The sequence below is a fragment of the Podarcis melisellensis genome (assembly GCF_964234715.1).
Source record: "Podarcis melisellensis genome assembly, chromosome: 9".
In the NCBI taxonomy this organism is placed as follows: domain Eukaryota; kingdom Metazoa; phylum Chordata; class Lepidosauria; order Squamata; family Lacertidae; genus Podarcis; species Podarcis melisellensis.
This window is the reverse complement of record NC_138541.1, coordinates 10954170-10976213: the sequence shown is the minus strand read 5'-3', so window position 1 is coordinate 10976213 and position 22044 is coordinate 10954170. Positions and strand designations below refer to the sequence as shown.

General features: G+C 44.9%; 1 protein-coding gene across 1 annotated transcript in view; it reads right to left on the bottom strand.

Moving 5' to 3' along the window:
- FRAS1 (Fraser extracellular matrix complex subunit 1) overlaps positions 1–22044 on the bottom strand; it is a 341121-nt gene that overhangs the window by 104865 nt on the left and 214212 nt on the right. Inside the window, exons 22-28 of the mRNA XM_081924721.1 lie at positions 20857–21003; positions 17523–17663; positions 13654–13797; positions 11727–11867; positions 10613–10883; positions 9067–9151; positions 5054–5380 (exon numbers count right to left, since the gene is read on the bottom strand). Coding sequence (XP_081780847.1) covers positions 5054–5380; positions 9067–9151; positions 10613–10883; positions 11727–11867; positions 13654–13797; positions 17523–17663; positions 20857–21003 — 1256 coding nt within the window. The remainder of the gene's footprint in view (positions 1–5053; positions 5381–9066; positions 9152–10612; positions 10884–11726; positions 11868–13653; positions 13798–17522; positions 17664–20856; positions 21004–22044) is intronic.

Below are 22044 nucleotides of genomic sequence, written 5' to 3'. Positions count from 1 at the left end.
TTTCAAGCAACAACAACAAAAGTGAGGAGAGGAGCCCTGCTTGTGTTTTGCAAAGATTTTGGAAGTGCAGCTCTCCTAACAACTGGATTGCTTTCAGACCCAAGCAGCTGAAAAAATTCCTCGCAGCAGAAAATCATCCAGCACAGATTAAACACTCTCAGTTTCTGTCATCACTCTTTCTTTGTTAATGCCTTTACGATAATGTGTTTTTATATGGCTTTTTTAAAAAGGTATTTTTTAAAAAAATAAAAAGATATATTAGACTGTAAGCTGAAATTCTTCAAATGCCCTTTCAAATCAGGGCATACCACACTGAAATTGTTCAGCCTTTCATTCTAATAAGGTGCATGTTCACAGATAAGCTGCGTGCGTAACAGGAGGCCTCCAGCTAGGGTTATACCAGCATCCGTAACAGCTCTTGGATAACAACCAAGAAGAGGAGGAGGGAGGGAGGGAGGGAGGGAGGGAGAGGAGAAAGAAAGAAAGAAATCTTCTTTTATGTATGTCTAGACGCCGCTTCTCCAAAAATAAACCTGGCATCTGGTTTGTCTCCCAAGGCTATTGTGGAAAGGTGATAATTAGGCTAAGGCAGAAACTGGGTCCTTGCCAGCCCTACCTCACTAAATCCTCTAGGGGGTTTCCACGGCTCTCAAACCAGCGGTATCTTTTGCTCTCTTTTCCCCCAAGCGCTTGCAAAGTGGGATTCAGAAAATAATGAGACAAGGGAGTGTGAAATTGCCTAATAAAGCAAATTATATTCCGCAATCCACCTTCATCATTGTTTGTTAACAAAACCTGCGTGATCAACAGAAGGCGGGGGAACAGTGTTCTCAACGCCTTAGAATCAAACACCCACCAGTTTTTTGTCCTGTGGGCAAACTGAAATGTGAAAGGCGAGAGATTTTATACTATTTGAAGAGAAACCAGAGGATATGAAACTGAGATACGAAAACTAGGAGCTAAATGGCACCTTTAACCTAGGTTATGGGCACAACAATGGAATGTCTAGGTGCACTTTTTCTGTAACAAGGATACAAAGCAGAAAATGAACGAACGGCACCTGAAATACGATGTTCATTTTTCACATGGTCTAGTGCATGGGTAGGCAAACTAAGGCCCATGGGACAGATCCGGCCCAATCGCCTTCTAAATCTGGCCCGTGGACAGTCTGGGAATCAGCGTGTTTTTACATGAGTAGAATGTGTGCTTTTATTTAAAATGCATCTCTGGGTTATGTCTGTGGGGCATAGGAATTTGTTCATATATTTTTTTACAAAATATAGTCCGGCCCCCCACAAGGTCTGAGGGACAGTGGACCGGCCCCCTACTGAAAACGTTTGCTGACCCCTGGTCTAGTCCTTCCGCTGCCCACCCCCCTGATATTCTTAAGAGGGTCTCTTTTCCAGTCTCCAGGGAGTAGTTGGAAGTGGGGATGCAGAAAAAGGGTCTCCTTTCCTTCCACTCTGCAGTGTTAATCTGAAATATTAGGCGCAAGTACTGCACCCAGAGATCAGAAACTGCTCGTGCTAATGAAATTCCCTGTCGCAAAATGTTATGTACTGAGTTGAATAGGATCCAAAATGCAGTAGTCTGATTGGTCCTAGAACAAGAGGATTCAGAATGCAGCAGTCTGATTGGTCTGCAGGAGCCACCCAATCCAGCTCCAGGTGGAAGTGAATCCGAAACCTTATTGGCCTGCAGGAGAATCCCAGAATTAGCCAATCACGTGGGGCCTATTGTGCAAATAATGTATATAAAGCAGACATTTCGGGGGAACTTCCATTCCTCACTACTCTGAGCTGAATAAAGAGCATGGAATCCACACTCGACTCCGAGTATATTTCACAAAATGTGTTTAGAACAATGGGAGTTTCGAACACCGAGGGCACGGCATCAGATACACTCAGTGGCTGCAGTTACATGTCACAGTAAACCATGGCTTGTGTAACTTTCTTGCCTGTAAATGTTTGAATAGTACAGATGAATCCTAACCCATTTCTGGAGGGAGTCACCGCTGGTCCCACAAAAGACTGGTGCCATAAAGCCACACAAGCAAAAAAAATCAATCGTGGCTAGGAATATTTCCTTTTGCAAGGAAATTAAAAGCGGAACTGGAAATCATATTTGAACTTAGCCTGATCTTTTATTCCCCTTCCTTCCCTCCCTTTCCCCTTTTTATGAAGTTTACCCGTTCTGGGATCCCACAGCTAATTCTCCTGGTCTCCTCATTGGCCCAAATAGGACTAATTTAGCCAGCTAGCCCTGGTGATCATCTAATGTTTATTGGATGGATTTCCCCCCCTAAATTGATTTTTGAATTCTGAATTTATTGCTATTCACGTTTTATACTGTATTTTATGCTGTTTTTTGTTGCATCAATTAAGTGTTTTAAATTTGTTGTTAGCCACCCTGAGCCCAGTTTTCTGAACCGGGAAGGGCGGGGTATAAATAAAAAATTATATTATTATTATTATTATTATTATTATTATTATTATTATTATTATTATTATTATTTTATAGCCCAGATGATGCACAAACATCTGGAATGATAATGTGCAGTTTTGGCAACTCTGTCTCAAAAAGGAGACAACAGAGCTGGATAAGGGGAAACATGGCTATGGGATAGAGCATCATCTCTTCAAGGTGGAGCAGAAGGAAAGGCAGAATGGAGATGGAAGAGCAAGTTGACAGCCAGGACCAACCCCTGGGCTAGTTGTAAGTGAGAAGCTAGGCAGGTGGGGCTGACTGAGAGCAGATTGAGGTTGGTGAGGTCATTGTTACTAAGGAAGTAGCCACCATTGGTAAGACGAAAGATGTTGCTTATTTTTGGGGGGGGGCGGGGGTAGACATTAAGCAAGGAGGGATATGCTTGGAATCAACTTGATCCCCTCCCCCTCTTTCCTTTTTCCTTTCTCCTTCTGTGTTGGAACTCCTATTTAGGGACTTCCCTGGCTTTTTTCCGGCCCATGCAGGACCAGTCTGGATAGTTGGCCTTGGTGAAGATTTGACGGTTTCATCCCAAAAAAGTTCTTGATTTGAGTTTCTACTGAAATGAGGCTGCATTTTAATATTGTACTTAATCTTGTTTTTACGTTGTATTTTAATCAATTGTTTTTATACCTGGTGTTAGCCGCCCTGAGCCCGATCTTGGCTGGGGAGGGCAGGGTATAAATAAAATTTATTTATTTATCCTCCTCCTCCTCCTCCTCCAAGGATTAGAGCAGGCATAGGCAAACTCGGCACGCCAGATGTTATGGGACTACAACTCCCACCATCCCTTCCTAACAGAACCAGTGGTCAGGGATGATGGGAATTGTAGTCTCAAAACATCTGGAGGGCCGAGTTTGCCTATGCTTGGATTAGAGGGCAGTTTGCAATATAAAAACTCAAAAAAACAACATAACAACAAACAAAAACTATATACGCTTCTCACGGTTTAAAAGGCCACTGATTGCTTAATTAGTCAAAGGCATTGTTCCACTGCTGGAGGGGCTGAAAGAGAATCTTCCCAGGTCAGCTCTGGGTCTGCAGAATCTAAATCCCCCTCATTCTCTCCCCCAATGAAAACAGGTCCCAAAACTGCAACAGTGGTTCAAAAAGTGTGTACAGTGAGAAATTGCTACTCTCCGACTCAAAACACTAGAACTTGACACCATCCCACAAGACTGAGCAGCAGATTCTGGACAAACAGAAGGACACACATCTAAATGCAAATCACAATTACTAATTGTATGGAATTTGCTGCCACCAGCTAGCTTAGGTGGGTTTTTGAAAGCATTAGGCAGGATAAGCAGCAAGTTCTGAAAGATAAAATTGGGGCTTCCCTACTCGAAAGCAGCATACCGCTAGTTTTCAGAATATCAGGGAGTTCCCAAAGATTCTCTGGCTAGCCACTGCTGGAGACAAGAGCGAACTTTTGAGGAAGAACATGGGCACTTCTCATTGTCAAGTACATTGGGTTCTGCTGTGCTGCAGCATGCCCAAATTGCACAAGAATCGCTCTGTGCCATTAAGGGCTTTTCAAACATATGCAGAGCGAGAACAATCCATGCCTCTTACACATGCGAGGCCTCTTGAGCCCAGGGTTTGGCAGACGATGAAAGCCAAGCCCCGCCTTGCATTGCTTGCTAGCAAGCCACAAAGCCCAACTGACAAGTTACTACAAACCAGCGCCAGCTGTGCGTGCAATGGGGGGTTCCCCAACACACACACACACACACACCTCTTTTTTCTTTGAATGGGTTTCTGCTCAACAAGGTCTTATTACCTGAAGTCCAAATGACAGCCAGAAACACCAGAAACAAAGAACCACAAGGCAGACTGCAGCCACCTCCCCTAAAATATGGCAGCATTCCTCCCCTAGCTAAAATTGGAATGATGAAATAAAGGCCTGAAAGATGCCTAAATGCCATTTACCGATGCTACCCCAAATTTTCAATACCACAGGTGATCAAATGCAAAATTCAATCCATGCAGAAAGCTAGTTCTTTAAGATTAGGTTGGAATCATTTGGTGGCGCTGTGGGTTAAACCACAGAGCCTAGGATTTGCCGATCAGAAGGTCGGCGGTTCGAATCCCCACAACGGGGTGAGCTCCCGTTGCTCGGTCTCTGCTCCTGCCAACCTAGCAGTTCAAAAGGACGTCAAAGTGCAAATAGATAAATAGGTACCGCTCCGGCAGGAAGGTAAACGCTGTTTCCGTGCGCTGCTCTGGTTCGCCAGAAGTGGCTTAGTCATGCTGCTCACATGACCCAGAAGCTGTACCAATAAAGCAAGATGAGCGCTGCAACCCCAAAGTCGGCCACGACTGGACCTAATGGTCAGGGGTCCCTTTACCTTTTTATTCCCGCCCCCCAACCTGCTAGTTTTCTACATACATGGAGATATAAGATTATCTAGATCTAGATACACACCATGTTCTGGCTGCTCCCCTATAGTGTGGAACAAGCGCCACTTAACCCAACAGGATTTAATTCTGAGTAAACGGGCACAGAGTTACACAGCGCATTTATGGTACAGGAACACTCTATGGGGATTTCCATCATGGCACTTACCTTCGGCGTAATTTTGATGTGGAAGAGTATATTCTGAAAGTGATACCCGTCGCTTGCCTGCAGAACCGCCGTGTCTTCCGAACTGTCGGATCCATCGTGGATGTAATGCACAAATCCCTGCAAGAGGTCATCAAGGTGGAAAAGATTCGTCGCCAGCGAGGTGTCCCCAGAAAGCCTGGCTAGCTGCCCGTGTTTTGGAGGATCTAAAACAGCCAGTGTCACGCTCTCAGGATTATCACTGTCTCGAATATCAAGCAAAAGGTTGGTGATGGCTCCAGTTTCCCCTTGGCCAAGAATGAGGGCTTCGTTCCTTAGAACGTAGGGAGCCTGAAATGTAAAGACAGTGTTCAGTTCCTTGCTTGCATGGCTAGGCAAACTAAAGCTTTGGGGCAGGATACGGCCCAATCGCCTTCTAAATCCGGCCCATGGACGGAATCCAGGAATCAGCATGTTTTTAGAAACCAGAAGCATTATTACGTGGCATCGTAGGAGATGATATAAAAAGGAAGGATTGTAAATTATTTTTATATGCAGTGACGGCAGCAAGAATATTATTGGCACAAAATTGGAAGCAAGAAGAACTACCGACAAAAGAAGAATGGAGGATGAAACTGATGGACTATGCAGAATTAGATAAATTAAGAGGAAGAATTTGAAATCTGCGGGAGCAGAGATTCAGAGAAGACTATTTGGAAAGTAATTGTGATGATCAGATTACGCTTGTAGGTTTGCAAGAAGCTTTATAAGGTGGACTATTTGAAATATTGCAAAAAAAAGTAATGAGGGGGACTGTTAGTTAAGATAATTAAAGGCAATAGGAATTTAAGAAATGCAGAATAAGTGATAAGAACGGAGGATCATCAGAGGGGCTGTTGGAAGTCCAAAAAGATTGTATAAGAAGTGAAGTTTTGTTGTATGAATGATAATTAATATGTAAAAATTAATTTAATTTTTTTTTTAAAAAAAAAGGAATCAGCATGTTTTTACATGAGTAGAATGCGTCCTTTTATTTAAAATGCATCTCTGGTTTATTTGTGGGACCTGCCTGGTGTTTTTACATGAGTAGAATGTGTGCTTTTATTTAAAATGCATCTCTGGGTTATTTGTGGGCATAGGAATTCGTTCATTATTATTTTTTCAAAATATAGCCCGGCCCCCCCCCCAAGGTCTGAGGGACAGTGGACTGGCCCTCTGCTGAAAAAGTTTGCTGACTCCTGGTCTATAATTTAAACCCACTGCCACAAAATCACAGCTGTACCAACAACTGCTCATTTCCATGGCCTGTGTAAATTTGTGAGCGCAGATGCACTTAACTTGTTTTACATAGATCCTTATAGCCACAGGGAGGAAAAGGGAAGCACTCATTCAGGTTACTAACTAATTCTGTTCTGAGGGAAGGGAAAGAAAGCAACTTAAGGGGTGATAGGTGAAGTCATGGCACTGACTGAGTTGGGAAAGATGCTGGAGAATGGACAGGGCCACTGCAGGCTACAGGTGAGGAGCCATCATGTGTTTTTTAAAAATGTTTCCCTACATAAAAATAAAATCCTGCAAGTAGAGAGCTAGCAGAGCAGTGAAAAGCCTTGACCAGGACATTCCCCCCACCTTTGATGTGCTGGTTTTGTTTGTTTGTTACTTTTCGAAATGTATTTGCTTTCATCTGTTTAGACAGTTTTATATTCCATGTAATTGTTTTGCTTCAAGTGCCAGGGTACAGGCACAGAAGGACAGAATTGCAAGGGGGACTAGAATATAGTTGAGACCCGAGAAAGGATCTCTGCCACTCTACTCAAAGCCTTGAGATCTGAGAGGCCATCTGTCTTGGATGTTCTGGTTGAGATTCCTGCATTGTAGGGGGTTGGACTAGAGGAAGAGGACAGCTGAGATACCTCAGTCAGCAGAGCTCAGAATCATGGGTTTGAACCCCACATTGGGCAAAAGATTCCTGCATCACAGGGAGGTTGGACTAGATGAATCTAGTGGTCCCTTCTAACTCTAAAATTCTATGATTCTACTAACTCATATAAAGCTAGGATATTGGTTGATTTTGCTCAGTATTGGCAGCATCTAACAGTGTATGTTAGCAAGCAAGTTGTCTGCCTAACTTAGGTGCCGGTGTTTCAGCCGGAGAGCTGTGCTGGTTACTTTCCTACCCAATACCGAACGTTAAACAAGGCACTGAGAGCCCTGGAATCTAAGAGGCTACCAAAGGAAAGAATTAAAAGGAACTAATAAACACTTCTTGAAAAGACTGATGAATCAGGCTTCTTCAGCTAGATAGCAAGGGTCATCAGCGCAAGGTCTCATTTGGACTGGTGGAAATAACACATTACTGTATGAAGGACACACGTTGAGGTTATTGCTAACGACTGGCGATGCACATATCTTCTGAAGGGGAAGGGAGAGGCTTAGTTTAGAACCATGAAATTGGAGCTGAAGAGAAGGGAAAATAGCGCTAAATCCAGAAGGCAGGACAGAGCAAGAATATTGGGGATGGGAGCCATGCAGAACCATTAAATCTTATGTACCAGAATCATCTGGTGTTAAAGACAACGGAGGACACAGCCAATTCATTTCAATTCAATTCAGGTCTTGTTTTTGTTTTGCTTACTATCCTTTTACATTGCTCCCCTTCAGAAGATATGTGCATCACCAATCATTAGCAATAACCTCAATGTGTGTCCTTCATACAGTAATGTGTTATTTCCACTAGTCCAAAAACATTACGTTAACATGTTTTCACTGTTTTCATCCGCTCTGCATACTTTGAAGAAAGGTTTAGAAAGCTATTTACACCAGGCCAAGCTATTTGTTCATGTAGACCTGTATTGTCTACCTTGACTGGAAGCAGTTCCCCAAAACATCAGGAAGAAAGAATTTTCCAGCTGCCTGATCCTTTTAACTGGCGGTGCCACGTATTGAACCTGACACCCTATGCATGCGACAACCGCTGAGCCATGCATCACACTCTAATGATGGGATTATTAGTGGAGTTCTTCTTGCTTACCTTCATGAAGGCTAGAGACATGGGTTGTTGTTTATGGCTTTTAAAAACACAACACCTCGTTTCTCAGGATGTGAAATCCTGATAGCCAACACTCAAGTTTCTGCACAACTCTAAGGTGATGTGGTAGAGTTATGGAATACATGTCATTCTTGGTGGAGGGGGAAAGGAATACTTATCATATTTTTCGCTCTATAAGACGCATATTTTCCCTTCAAAAATTAAGGGGAAATGTGTGTGTGTCCTATGGAGCGAATGCAGGCTCCATGGCTTCAGTGATAGCAATGCGAAGCCTCAGAAGTGTAGTGGGAGCACTCGTGCCGCACTCCGGAGGCTTCGGGTTGCCTTCACTGAAGCCTGGAGAGCGACAGGGTTCGGTGCGCACCGACCCCTCTCGCTCTCCAGGCTTCAAAGATAGCCACCTGAAGCCTCTGAAGTGGAGCGGGAACTCCCGCTGCGCTCTGAAGGCTTCGGGTTGCCATCACTTAAGGTGAAGGCAATGTGGGAGAGGAAGAGCTGCGCAGTGCCCCTTCAGCGAAGCGGGAGGAGAAATGGAAGGGGCTCCGTTTCTCCTGCCGCTTTGCTGAAGGGGCGATACGCAGAGAGGGGGAGAATTTTTTGGGGTTTTTTTTGTTCTCCCCCTCTAAAACAAGGTCATCCTATGGTCAGGTGTGTCCTATAGAGCGAAAAATACAGTAAAAAGTGGGGAAACTGGGACGAGGGGGGGAAAGGAGACTAGTCTGGCTCTGTTCTGTGATTAATTCAGTTTTACCCTGGCCTACTGCCCCAAAGGACTAACCATCAACATAAAATGGACAAGGAGCAGGGAGTAATGCAACAATGGAAGATGACTAAACTTCCTAAATGCCTGGAAAGGTTGGTGTGCAGGAAGGCTAACCATCAAATGGGAAGCTTTGTGGCCTGGAGACAAACCGGGAATCAAATATAGATCTGGATACGTATTTTCCCTTCACATTTTTGAAAAACTTATATACAGATTATAGCTTACCTTTGTTGATTGTGCTTGAACAGTGAACGTTTCTGGTTCAGAGAAGTACTGTTGATGGCTGATCTTTAGGGAAAACTGCCCATTGCTACATGAACACCCAAAAGAAGGTTATATAAATAGATGTTGCTTTTTGATAGGAATACAGGTGCACAGCATGATTCATCGACTACAGCAGAGGAGTTGTACAAAAAAATTTTTTTTTTAATGCTCAAAAAAGGTGCTAAACCTTTTTGATCGGTGATAATAGCAGACTAGAAAATATCAACCTTGGAAGTGTTCATTCTGATCTGTCAGTGCAGAGGTTATATGACATTGCCAGCGAGTGGTTGCTATTCTGCACTTTACAGAGCAATTTCCCATCACATTTCTTACTGGACTTTTTGCAGCTAGAAAAAGGATGGGATGATTGCCCTTGAAAGTGAGAGATAACAGCCAAATTTTGCTGGAATAAACAGCCTATCTGGAAGAGCCCCTTGTGACCACAGCCAAAAATGGCTCTGCCATAGCGCCTTCAAGGCTGCATGCGTACACTGAGATTTCACCAGGCACTACTGTCGTATTTTCAAGCCTCCCACCTCAAAAAGAAATGAGTCTTAAGGGCCAGAAACTTGCATGTTCTTAAATAAAAACTGCGATTCTCAGACCATTGCAGTCTGTACTTAGTTTAGTCTCAATTTCTGCACTTGTGCCCCAATCATATATCTGGTGGTATCACTTCAATTCTAATCTTTCCCTTCCTATTATTATTATTATTATTATTATTATTATTATTATTATTATTATTATTATAAATTTGTATATAGTCATACCTCAGGTTACAGATGCTTCAGGTTGCATTTTTTCAGGTTATGGACTGCTGAAACCCAGAAGTACCGGAACGGGTTACTTCCGGGTTTCAGCAGTCGCGCATGTGCAGAAACTCTAAATCACACTTTGTGCATGTGCAGAAGCACCGAATCGCAACCCACAGCTGCACAGATGAGCAGCTGCGGGTTGCGAATGTGCGTCCCACACGGATCATGTTCGCAACCCGAGTGTCCACTGTACAGCCGTATACCCATAGATCTCAGGGCAGTTCACAACATAAAGTTACTATATAAAAAACACAAAATACGTAGTAAAAATAGCAAAGACAGCCTGATAATCCACCCTTCTACAACACATCTAAAAGGGCATTGGATATCAATCAGCCAAAGGCCTGGTTAAAGAGGTACGTTTTCGCCCGGCGCCTCAAGGTGTATAATGAAGGCACCAGGCGAATCTCCCTGGGGTGAACACACCACAAGTGGGTAGCCACCAAAGAAAAGGCCCATTCTCATGTTGCCAGCCTCTGGACCTCTCATGGAAGAGGCACACAAAGAAGGGCATCAGAAGATGATCTCAGGGTCCAAGTAGGTTCATATGGAGAGAGGCGGTCCTTGAGGTATTGCAACTCCTACCCCACCCATCCACACTGATGTAGAGCAACTTTCCCATGCTATTCGGAAGTACCCTTGGATAACTTCCTTGCACTGACAGCAAGACATGTAAGGAAGCAGCAAATCACCTGGATTTCTTCTTATCATGCATGAAACGAACTCTCTGCCCCTTCACATCTTCCACGGTGAAACGGTCGCCCTGGCTCAACTCTGTCTCTTTCCCATTTGCCACAATCAGCAGTCTGCCGTTGGTGGGAGGGTCAACCACATGAAACAAGAAACCTTCTCCATCGCCAATGGGGCCTTGCAACTCCAGGATGGAGAGGTCAATGGGCTTCACCTCACCAATTCCTACCTGGAGTGAACCATTTGCCCTGAGAACAGGAGTCTGCATGACAGCTAAACCAAAACAACAAACAAAACAAAACACAGTTAATATGTAGACCTCGGCCTTTATTTCGCTGAAGATTTCTATATACCTTTTACAGTGCAGCTAACAGAAGTTGCAAAACTGACCACAATGCTTCCCCTGCCCATCTGCAACACAAAAAATGCACAACGCCTTATGTCCCATTTTTAAAAGAAAAAAATCCAGCAGTTTTCTAGATCTCTCTTCTGCCTTAAGTGAAATACATAGGTTTGTTGCAGTAGAGAACACCAGAAAAGAGAAAGTTGGATGTTTTTATAGTAGCAAAGCCACTAATTTTAGGTAATATACCAGGAAGTTATAGGTCTGAGAGTTCTGGTGCCTTTTATCAGAGATCCCCTTGCCCACACTTCTGTATATATACAACACACATATACTGAACTACAATTCCCATGGTTCAATAAGGTTGAGAAAGAGAAATGGATCTGACTGTTAAATCAGATTACCTGTGGTATAGATTGATTGATTGATTATTATTACATTTCTATCCCACCTTTCCTTCAAGTCACTCAAAGTGTCATGCGTGGTCCCGCTTTTTATCGCAACAACAACCCTGTGAGGTAGGTTGGGCTGCGAGACTATGACTGGCCCAAGGTCACCCAGCGAGCTGGATGGCCGAATGAGGATTTGAACCTTGGCTCTCTCAGGTCCTATTTCAATGCTCTAACCACTACACCGCACTGTCTCTGATCACCAGCCCTCCTCACAACCCATGGGGTTCACTGTTACCTCATATGAACAGATGGGAAACTGTAAGTGAGAGAGTGACTCGCACTACCCGGGTGCCAAGGGGAGCGTTATGGGAAAATACTCACTTTCACACTCTCTGCTCCAGGGATTTCCATAGAAACCATGGCTGCAGTCAGAGACACAGCGGCTTTCCTGCAAAAACGTAGTGGAGTCGCAAACTCGGCACCGACTTGATTTGTCGCATTCCAAACATCCTTTGGGGCAGGCTAGCATGAAAAGGAAAGGAACAAGACTTTCAAATAAAGATCAAATGCTACTACTGCTGTTTTCTAGTCTCGGAAAACAAGGCCACAACTGTGTTATTACTTTATTAACGGTCAACGAAACAAGAGTCCAAGCACAAACGGCTTGTTGAGCCAACATTGCCCTGAGCACTGGGGGGTGAAGGGCAATGCAAGAAACAGGACTCTCAGACTATAAAATCTTCTCATTCATTTCAGGAAGCACACATTGCTTTACATGTGGACACCAGTGTCTGGGCACATGAGCGCATGAATACACACACACACAAAGTTTGAGATCACACTTGATTGTGCCTCAGGAGCTCCTAAATCTGTGGTTGGCTTCACAGTTAAGCTCACTAAGCAGCTATTGTTATAAAGAATTACATTGTCTTAAATATGAAGAATGCAAAGGGACACATCTCCACGCTTTAACAAAAAGGGAGCCTGCTTGTTCAACATTTTTAAATTTGCTCCAGTTACTGTCACTTCCAGATAATCTGTTTATTGAGCATTCTTCCTGATTTCTTTGCACAGTGTTTGTGGTGAGGTTATACAATGCTACCAGTTTATTGAGGATTCACTCTGATTTACTTGTGAAGCTAAATGATGTTGCATCAAGCAATTGTTACCCCATATCCCTGTCACTTTCCTTACTGCAAACCTCCCCTCCCCCAAAACACATTCTTTTTTTGGAAACAGGTTTGTTGCTCAGGAGTGTCACTTTTGCCAGTATGCCACAGCATCCCACTCACAAAATAATGCCCCAAAGAAATTATTATGAAGGCCTGGGTGACCTGGAGGGTTTGGATGAGAAGGCAAAAATGTTTAGGCAGGGTTATCAAACAGTAGAACGCTGATATATTGGGTTAATTGTTTTACGAGATTCACCCATCTCTCGATTGTAAAAAGCCTCAAGGCACTTTACAAAAGAAGCATGAGCAGCTTGGACACCTGCGGCCAAGAGGCCGTCTGGCGTGAGCAAAGTTCAGTTGAGTAAGAACTTCTAAAAGCTAGGTATAAATCCACTTAAAGCAGATTCTTCACCCCTCCTTTCCTAGTATAATCTATGTCAGGCTTCCTCAACCTCAGCCCTCCAGATGTTTTTGGCCTACAACTCCCATGAGCCCTAGCTAGCAGGACCAGTGGTCAGGGATGATGGGAATTGTAGTCTCAAAACATCTGGAGGGCTGAGGTTGAGGAAGCCTGATCTATGCCAGCTGGCAGCAATTCCTAGAAATCTGCCAGGGATTGAGGCCCATCCCTTCACGGTCTAGGACCCTCGTACCTACGGGACCGCTAGGTCCAGTCGTGGCAGACTCTGGGGTTGCGGTGCTCAACTCGCTTTATTGGCCGAGGGAGCAGGCGTACAGCTTCCGGGTCATGTGGCCAGCATGACTAAGCCGCTTCTGGAGAACCAGAGCAGCGCACAGAAATGCTGTTTACCTTCCCGCTGGAGCGGTACCTATTTATCTACTTGCACTTTGACATGCTTTCGAACTGCTAGGTTGGCAGGAGCAGGGACCGAGCAATGGGAACTCACCCCGTTGCAGGGATTTGAACCGCCGACAAGTCCTAGGCTCTGTGGTTTAACCCACAGCGCCACCCAGTTTTCAGAGACCAACAACGTCAACAGGTTTGTTTAAGTGAAGCACATAAGCTGGAATATTATTTTATCCAGCCCATGGATTCTCAAGTCCTCTTTTTGCTCAGGCTACTTACCTGTGAACTCAAGTGTGTTTTAAGCTTTAATCCCCTAATTGATATTCACCTGAGCACCTTTGCTTTTCGTGGTCTGCATAAAACCGCTTCCAACATGATGAGACGCACTGGGACCCCATGAGGAGAAACGGGGATTCACAGCGGGCACATTCACTCGGGGCACGGCACTGCAGGCAGCGGTCATCATCACATCCTGGAAAACACACACAAATAACTTAGGAATGAATTCCTCTAGACAGAAACACAGGGCACAGTTCTGTGTCTCGTGATCTGATTACACCCTGACCAAGGCAGCATACACAGAGTTAGCTCATTCTGTCCTTACAATACTCTCGCAGGGCATGGCATGTCCAAGGTCACACAGTGAATTCTATAGCTGAGCAAGATTTTATATATATATAATTTTTATTGCATTTTCTGTTTTACAATTTAGAATATTCATTTAAGCAACCTTAAAATATCAAAAACTTCCCTTCTTCTCTTTCCATGGTTCATTTTGCATGACATAAACCCCTGCATATTTTATATAAACCAAACCATTCAGTATTCCATTATTACAGCCATCAAAACTTATTTACATTGTTGAATTAATGCTGCCAAGGTTTTCAAGTGTACACAATTTCAATAAATATCCAATAAATATTTTCCAATCTTCTTTAAACCTATGTTCTTCTTGTTCTCTTATTTTGTGTGTTGGCCCGCAAGCTGCACATATTCCAACAGTTTAAGTTGCCATTCTTCTGTAGTTGGAACCACGCTCGTTTTCCATTTTTGGACTAACGAAACACGGGCCGCAGTAGTGCCATACATAAATAACCTTTTTTGACACCTGGGAAGCTGAAGAAGAATTTGCACTTGGATTGTCTACATCGAAGCCCAACATTCTAGCTACTGCGGGGTGTACAAGTGTGCATATGCATGTTCATGCATAGACACACAGAGAGAGAGACAAAAATATTGAGTATAATAGATGCTACCGGATGATTAGAGCTGGCAGGACAGAAGCCACTCAACACAAGCAGACAGCGCTGGGTTCCTAGCTCAAGTGCAACTGGACATTGCCTCAGGGTCCCAGTTTTTGGCCTTAGGAGAACTCATTCAGGCAATGCACCAGTCTCCTGTCATCCTTGGGGTTTGACATTCCTGCAGTCTCTCCTGCTCCACAACTATGCAGGAGCATGTGGTTGCAGAACAGGCTGCAGGCCCTTTAAATAGTGCAAACAGGTCTCCCAAGGTGGAGCCACTGTAAGGTCCAGACATGTCAACTTTTTAAGGCTTCAGATGACTCTTAAGCCTTTGTTGAGAGAGCGTCTTCCCAAGTGCAGATATAAGGTCCTACTGGGAGCTGTCCAGGGTGCTGATCTGCCTGGACCTAGACAGGGCCTTGTATCCATTACCACTTTCCTTCAAGATCCCAAGCCTCAGAAGAACATTATAGATATATGCCAGCTTAAATGCCGTTGTAGGTCTTGAGGCGACAGCGCAAATTTGCGGCGAAGGTTTTCTGAGTAACGGGCTCTTTACTGTGCCTGTATGTCCTAAATCACAACAGACAGGCACTGTAAACCCAAAACGCTGTAAGCATAGCAGGGATCACATTGACAGGTCTCATTTGAAGGCAGAACTGGCACTCCGAATAGGATGCCTCTGTCACTACAGTCAGATGGTGTCAGGCCCAGAATTCACAGATTCAGACCATGAATCTGGAGGCTGAGGTGTGTCAGGAGGGGATTCACTCAGGAGAGCCCACCACCAAGCTCAAGCCAAAGTGAGGAATTACTGAAATATCAGTAGGTTGAAACGGGTTATATAGCAAGCTCTGAACTATAGGAAAGCTTCCAAGCTTGACTTTCTCTCTGGTATCAGTAAGAACAGAAACCTGTTGTTGCTGCAGTTGATGCTCCCAGTTCTAGCCACCGAGCAAATCTGTCCCACTTCTCATTTGTATTAGTATTATGTATTTCATATGTACCCCACTTTCCTCCAAGGAGCTCAAGGAAGCATACATGGTTCTCCCCCTCCCCATTCTAGACTCACAACATCCCTGTGAAGTAGATCAGATTGAAAGACTAACCCAAGGCCACCCAGTCAGCCTCATGGATGAGCAGAGATATGAATCTGGGTATTCCAGGTCCTGTGGAACACAGGTGGTGCTGTGGGTTAAACCACAGAGCCTAGGACTTGCTGATCAGAAACTCAGTGGTTCGAATCCCCACGACAGGGTGAGCTCCCATTGTTCAGTCCCAGCTCCTGCCAACCTAGCCATTTGAAAGCACGCCAAAAAAGTGCAAGTAGATAAATAGGTACCGCTCCCGTGGGAAGGTAAATGGCGTTTCCATGTGCTGCTCTGCTTCGCCAGAAGCGGCTTAGTCATGCTGGCCACATGACCCGGAAGCTGTACGCCGGCTCCCTCAGCCAATAAAGCAAGATGAGCGCCACAACCCCGGAGTCGGCCATGACTAGACCTAATGGCCAGGGGTCCCTTTACCTTTTACCTATTCCAGGACTAGCTCAGCACTCTCACCAACACACCCAACTGGCCGACTTTGCTCCATCTCACTTTGCCTTGGGGAGGCCCTTAATCCAGGCTTGCCTTCTCCTTGTAACCTGTTCCCTGACTTGGCAGCAACCTCATTTGGCAAGTAGAGGCACCAGGGCAGGAACGGAGAACCAGGTCCACAGGTTAGCAAGATTTCACCCAACCCTCTTAAGGCTCCCCACCTCTGCACTAGTGAATCAGGTAATCTAATCCCTTGGCACTGCCACTCACTACATTGATACTGCCTCCTTATATTGTGCACATGCATGCACCACATACACTGAGAACCTCAGTCCCAGTGGCCAAATCCAGCCCACCAGACCTCTCTGTTTGGTCCTTGCATCTCTACTCCATCCCACAGGGCACAAGAGTGACTTTGGCTGACCGGGAAGCCTCCTTGAATTGTGATAAAGCCTCTTCCTTGCCTGGAAGAAGGATGGGGTGGAAACCTCTGACTTCTGCCTTACAGCAGTGCAGCCTACTCTACACAAATAAGAGTCAAAGGATCATAGAACTGTACAGTTGAAAGGAATCCCAAGTCCCAATCCCTAGTCCAACCCCCTGGAATGCTGGGGGAAAGGTCTGCCCACTTTTGCGCCTGGCCCCGCCCACTACAAATATGCGGCCCTCAAAAAGTTGCCAATGGTGGAATGCAGCCCTTGGGTTGTAAAAGATCTCTCACCCCAGTCATGGACTGCTACATTCCTGTGAAAGAATGTGGACAGCACAGCAACTGTTTGGCATGCCCTTCTCACCAATGAGGGACGCGGGTAGTGCTGTGGGTTAAACCACAGAGCCTAGGGCTTGCCGATCAGAAGGTCGGTGGTTCGAATCCCCGCGATGGGGTGAGCTCCCGTTGCTCGGTCCCTGCTCCTGCCAACCTAGCAGTTCAAAAGCACATCAAAGTGCAAGTAGATAAATAGGTACCGCTCCAGCGGGAAGGTAAACGGCGTTTCTGTGCGCTGCTCTGGTTCACCAGAAGTGGCTTAGTCATGCTGGCCACATGACCTGGAAGCTGTACGCCGGCTCCCTCGGCCAATAAAGCGAGATGAGCGCCACAACCCCAGAGTCGTCCGCGACTGGACCTAATGGTCAGGGTTCCCTTTACCTTAACCTTTTTTCTCACCAATAGCATGAGCTCTCCCCCTTCTCCTTGTGTCCTTTACCACCCAGTCCATAGCAAAATCTCGACTGGTCTTGCAAAATGGCAGAGGACCCACCCCACTGACTTGTCTCAAATGGGGGCACAAGACACCATCTGTCCAGCAAGGAATTAGTGAACTTCCATAGCAGTATCTGACAGAGGTCGTTTGTGGAGGGCGTCCTCGAGAAAGGAAATCAAGTACACTCACCCTGCAGGCAAAGAAGCAGAGACTTACTTTGGCAAGTGTCGGATTCCTTGTAGAAAGCAGGAGGGCATTGCTCCACACAGGAACCTTCGTGGAGAATGTATCCCTCCATGCACTGCAAGCAATCGGTGCTCTGGGGACCACTACAAGCGTTGCAGCTCCAGTCACACTCTGGAATACAAAGAAGGAAGAAAATACACACACATCCTAAGCAAAGCCCACGGCCTGCTCGGCTTCCACCCACCCATTTTAACATACCAAACGGTACTGACTGCAGATGCATTGAAGGGCAAAGAAAGAACAGCGGAACAGATGCAAGGCAGGAGAGAAAATGCCTAAGGAGATGTTCTTAGAATAACACAGATCTTTCTCTGGGGTTTAACATTTCCCAATTATGTTAAACATGGACACAGGAGGCTGCTTTTCAAAGGTCCAGTCAGGCAGTCGCAACGGCTGCTCCCTCAAGGTGCTTGCGGTTGCTGTCGGCCGACACTGCTCCATGGCGTCTCCTGCCATGGTTAAACCATAAATCTCTTATCTTCCACTCCTGCGGACTTCTGGGATTTCCCCGCAAGCGCTGCTAATTAAGCAGGCCGAATCAATGACGAAGGTGACATTGCCCTGAAGTCAAAAGGAATTTCGGAAGAGAGCGTGGCAAAGTTAATAACAGGGAGGCAGGGACATCTCAGACGTGCTGCTCCAGGCAGCTGCTGGGTACCTCCTGGGAGACGCATGCAATAACTGTGAGAGAACCACGCTACTGTGAAAAGAGCTGAGCATTTATTCAGCACCAACAAAGCGCCAAGTGCTATACTTCAGGGGTGGGCTTAAGAACCTAAGAACAGCTCTGTTTGATCCAACCAAAGTCCAGCATCCTGTTCTCAGGGAGACCAACCAGAAGGTTATGGGATGCCTGTAAGCAAGACCAAAGAGCAACAGCCCTCTCTACACCTGTGGTTCCCATCAAAGGCTTACTGCCTCCATCTAGCAGTCAGAACTATCAGAGCTAATCTACTCTTTAATAGGCAGAGGGCCTTCTTAGTAGTGGCGCCCGCTATGTAGAACACCCCCCCCCATCAGATGTCAAGGAAATAAACAACTATCTGACTTTTAGAAGACATCTGAAGGCAGCCCTGTTCAGGGAAGTTTTTAATACTCGAAGTTTTATTATGTTTTTAGTGTTCTGCTGGGAACCGCCCAGAGTGGCTGGGGTATAAATAATAAAATTATTATTATCATTTACTAGAACCTCATGATCTATTAACCAGGGCCATGTGTACAGTTCTGAAAGTAATAATAATGTGGTTAGAATAAAAGACAAGGTGCCTCTGAGCATTCTGAGATTAGGATTTTGTTTTCAGCACCAGAACTCAACTGAACTCAACCTCCAGTCCTTTCACATAGAAGTCTGTTCCTGGATCACTTGCTTCATTCCAGCAGATTAATTTCAGAAGAAAAAGCTGCTTTCTTGCTGCTTAAACCTTGGCTGATCTACTGCTAATCGCCCAGAGATGTTGTCAGGAGACCCCAGACTACCTTTCGCAAACCCCTGCTGTGCAATACAGAGAAGTGAAGTGGACTACAATCCCCAGGATGCGATATTGGTGAAGGAAATGGCGATGGAGGTGTGGAACGGGAGAGAAGCTAGCACAGGATATAGCAATCACAAAAGTCCTAGAGGAACAGGGTGGCATGGCCCTGCCATAGAGATAGAAGCTGTCTTAGTCAGGTGTTACACAGACCCAGAGAGCATCATGAGGGAGCCCTGCTGGGTCTAAGAATAGCCCCTTCTGTAAGCTTGAGAAGGGGGGCTGTTGTAAAAGGAAACCAGGAAATCACTGGCACTCTAGTTTTCCAGACCTCAAGGTGAGCCAAGGTGCAAAAAACATATGTGCAATAAGAAGTTGGAGCTGTCCCTGGGTGCCCTGGCAAGAGAAACTTGATCAGAGCAGAAACAGTGAGCGTAAGAAAAGGAGAGAGGGGGGACATGGGGACACTTTACAAATTGACATTGCATTCTAGGTTAGCTTGGGAATCAGGGTAGGAATTTAGGATTATAGATGGATGCCAATTTCGGTTTCTTTCCGTTTCTCCCTTTTTCAGCCTTAAGTTCAGCTCTCTGCATTTCTCCATCGGTTTGCGTCTTTTTAAAAGCCATCATGAAAATTCACCAGCATTTTAGTGCAAATTTCTCCTGATCTATTTGTATGCAACTTTTCCCTGATATGCACATTTTTGCAAACAATTTCCCCAATGTAATGCATTTTTGCATGCTATTTTCACTAGATTGCGCTCTAATGCATGCTTCCCCCAATACACACATTTCTGAACATCTTGTTCGGTTCTGCATCACAAAATTCGGAGAAATGCGAATTTCAAAGAGAAACCCGTATCGGTTCCTGTGTTGTTTCAGGAAGTGCAAATTAGGACATTTCATATTGAAATGGGAACTGAACTGAATTTCTTCCCCACCCCTAATTAGGATAATAGTAAAAATTAGCAGGTTGCTGGATTCTGTCTGGGGCCAAGGGGGGAAGAGCTGTCCTTCTTGACTCCCCCGATTTCACTGCCAAACTGTTTGCAGTGAATTTTGAATTCCACACATCTCTATATGATCATATCCTGCTGTGACATGAAAGTGAGTCTAGAGCCTTTTACGAGTCCTGGGATCAAGTTCCTTAGCTTTAACTTTCTTCCACCTTGGATAGTTAAAAAGAGTCCCAGTGTTTCAGGTTAGTTAATTATACAGCAAGCCTTCTGAGGGTGATGCACAGTAATCTTTGATGGCGGTGCATTTGCAATGTAGCTTTATACAAATTTAATATATAATAATAACGAAGGTATGAAGAGGGAAGGAAGAAAATATTCACATTGGGCCTGATTTTCTTCCTCAGAAAACACAAATGTGGAACCGGCAGCATGTGCTGAAGGCTTGTTCCTTCAAAGTTCTCTCTTGAAATATGTATATTCAGCCTTGCAATATTTATAAATCAGAGAAAACTCCAGCAAATATACAAAATCTTATATAAATGTTAAAGGGGAGGAGGAGGGATTTAGCAAGTTAAGCTCATCCATCAATCGACTGAACCGCTAGCTGAGCAAATGGCAAATCTTGACCCTCGGAAGAGAGTTTGATGGCTCACTTACTCAATCATTTACGAGGGAAGGATTTGCAATAATCTTGTTTTTCACTGGGAGCAGAATCCCATGAAAGCAGATAACCAGGGGAGTGAGGGAAGCAGCAAAGGGTGGGAGGAATGCGGTTTGGAAGGAGAGAGTGAAGAAGGCTTCACTGTGACTTAAACTAGACTCTTAACCATTGTTACTGTGATCCAAGATGAGAACATCTCTCTGTTTCTTTCACCTTTGCAGGTCTTGGTGGAGAAGTCCAGGTAATACTGTGGAGCGCAGCTGTCATCCTGGCATTCGCCAAAAAGCAGGACATGGGACGGGTCTTTGCAGGATGTGCAACGGGTCCCCGAATCACAGCTCAGGCACTGACTACTGCAAGCTGTAGAGGAAGATAAAAAGCAGGATGACTGATTGCAGTTATTTTTAACGGCTGGAGCACAATCGCCGCTAAGAACACGAGCTGGGAGGTCTCCGGTTTAAAGCAAGCTTCAGCCACCAGCCCGAGACAAGCCATTATCTCTCGGCCTACCCATCTGCAATATGGGAACAATAAGTGTCTGAAATGCTAGAACAATGATGATTGACTGAGCTATTGTACTTAGAGCACTTTGAACACTTCAAACAGCTACAAAACTATACAAAGTGAGGGAAAGTGGCTAGGGAGAGGTTGGGCGGACACAGGCAGAGAAAGAGTTATTCAATCCTGCAGCGCTACAAACTCCAACTATCCTGCCCAACGCTGAGTCCAAACCACAAATAACTTTCCCAATGGGTCAACAGCTATTCATACACACACACACACACACACACACACACACACGTTTCCCCTCCTCCATGACACAGAAGTGAATAACACATTCAGGAAGAGAGGTATGTACTTCTCTGTAATTTTTGTGAGTCGTCTACTGAAACCCTTCCTCAGTTGCCTTTTCCCTGGGAAATTCAGCCACAAGAGAGACAAATTCTTCAATGAAGTCACCTGGGCTTTAGCACAACCCTACCCAAAGAGGCCCAAACTCACACCCACACAACAATTCTTTCGGCACCAGGCTAAAATATTTTTTTAAAATTTGCCCAGGTGTTTCAAATGCTCTCTATACTCCTAAGCCCACATAAGGGTCTAATCTGCACTCTTTTGTCATTTATTTCTGTTATTATTGCACTACGATGTAAATCATTTATTATATGTCTATTTCACTGCCCTGGAATCCAAGTCGGATGAAAGGTGCCGTACAAAGCTTTTAAATCAATAAATATTGAACCATTTCTTGTTGCCTCCTTTCCATCGTCTCCCTCCAAGGTGGTTCAAATGTTCATGCAGCTCTCTTATGAGGCGAGAAAGTAGAAAAGGGACTGCTTCTTTGATTAAAACAGCCCACATATCAGAAACTCCCTGCATGAAGAAAGCTAGCACATCAGG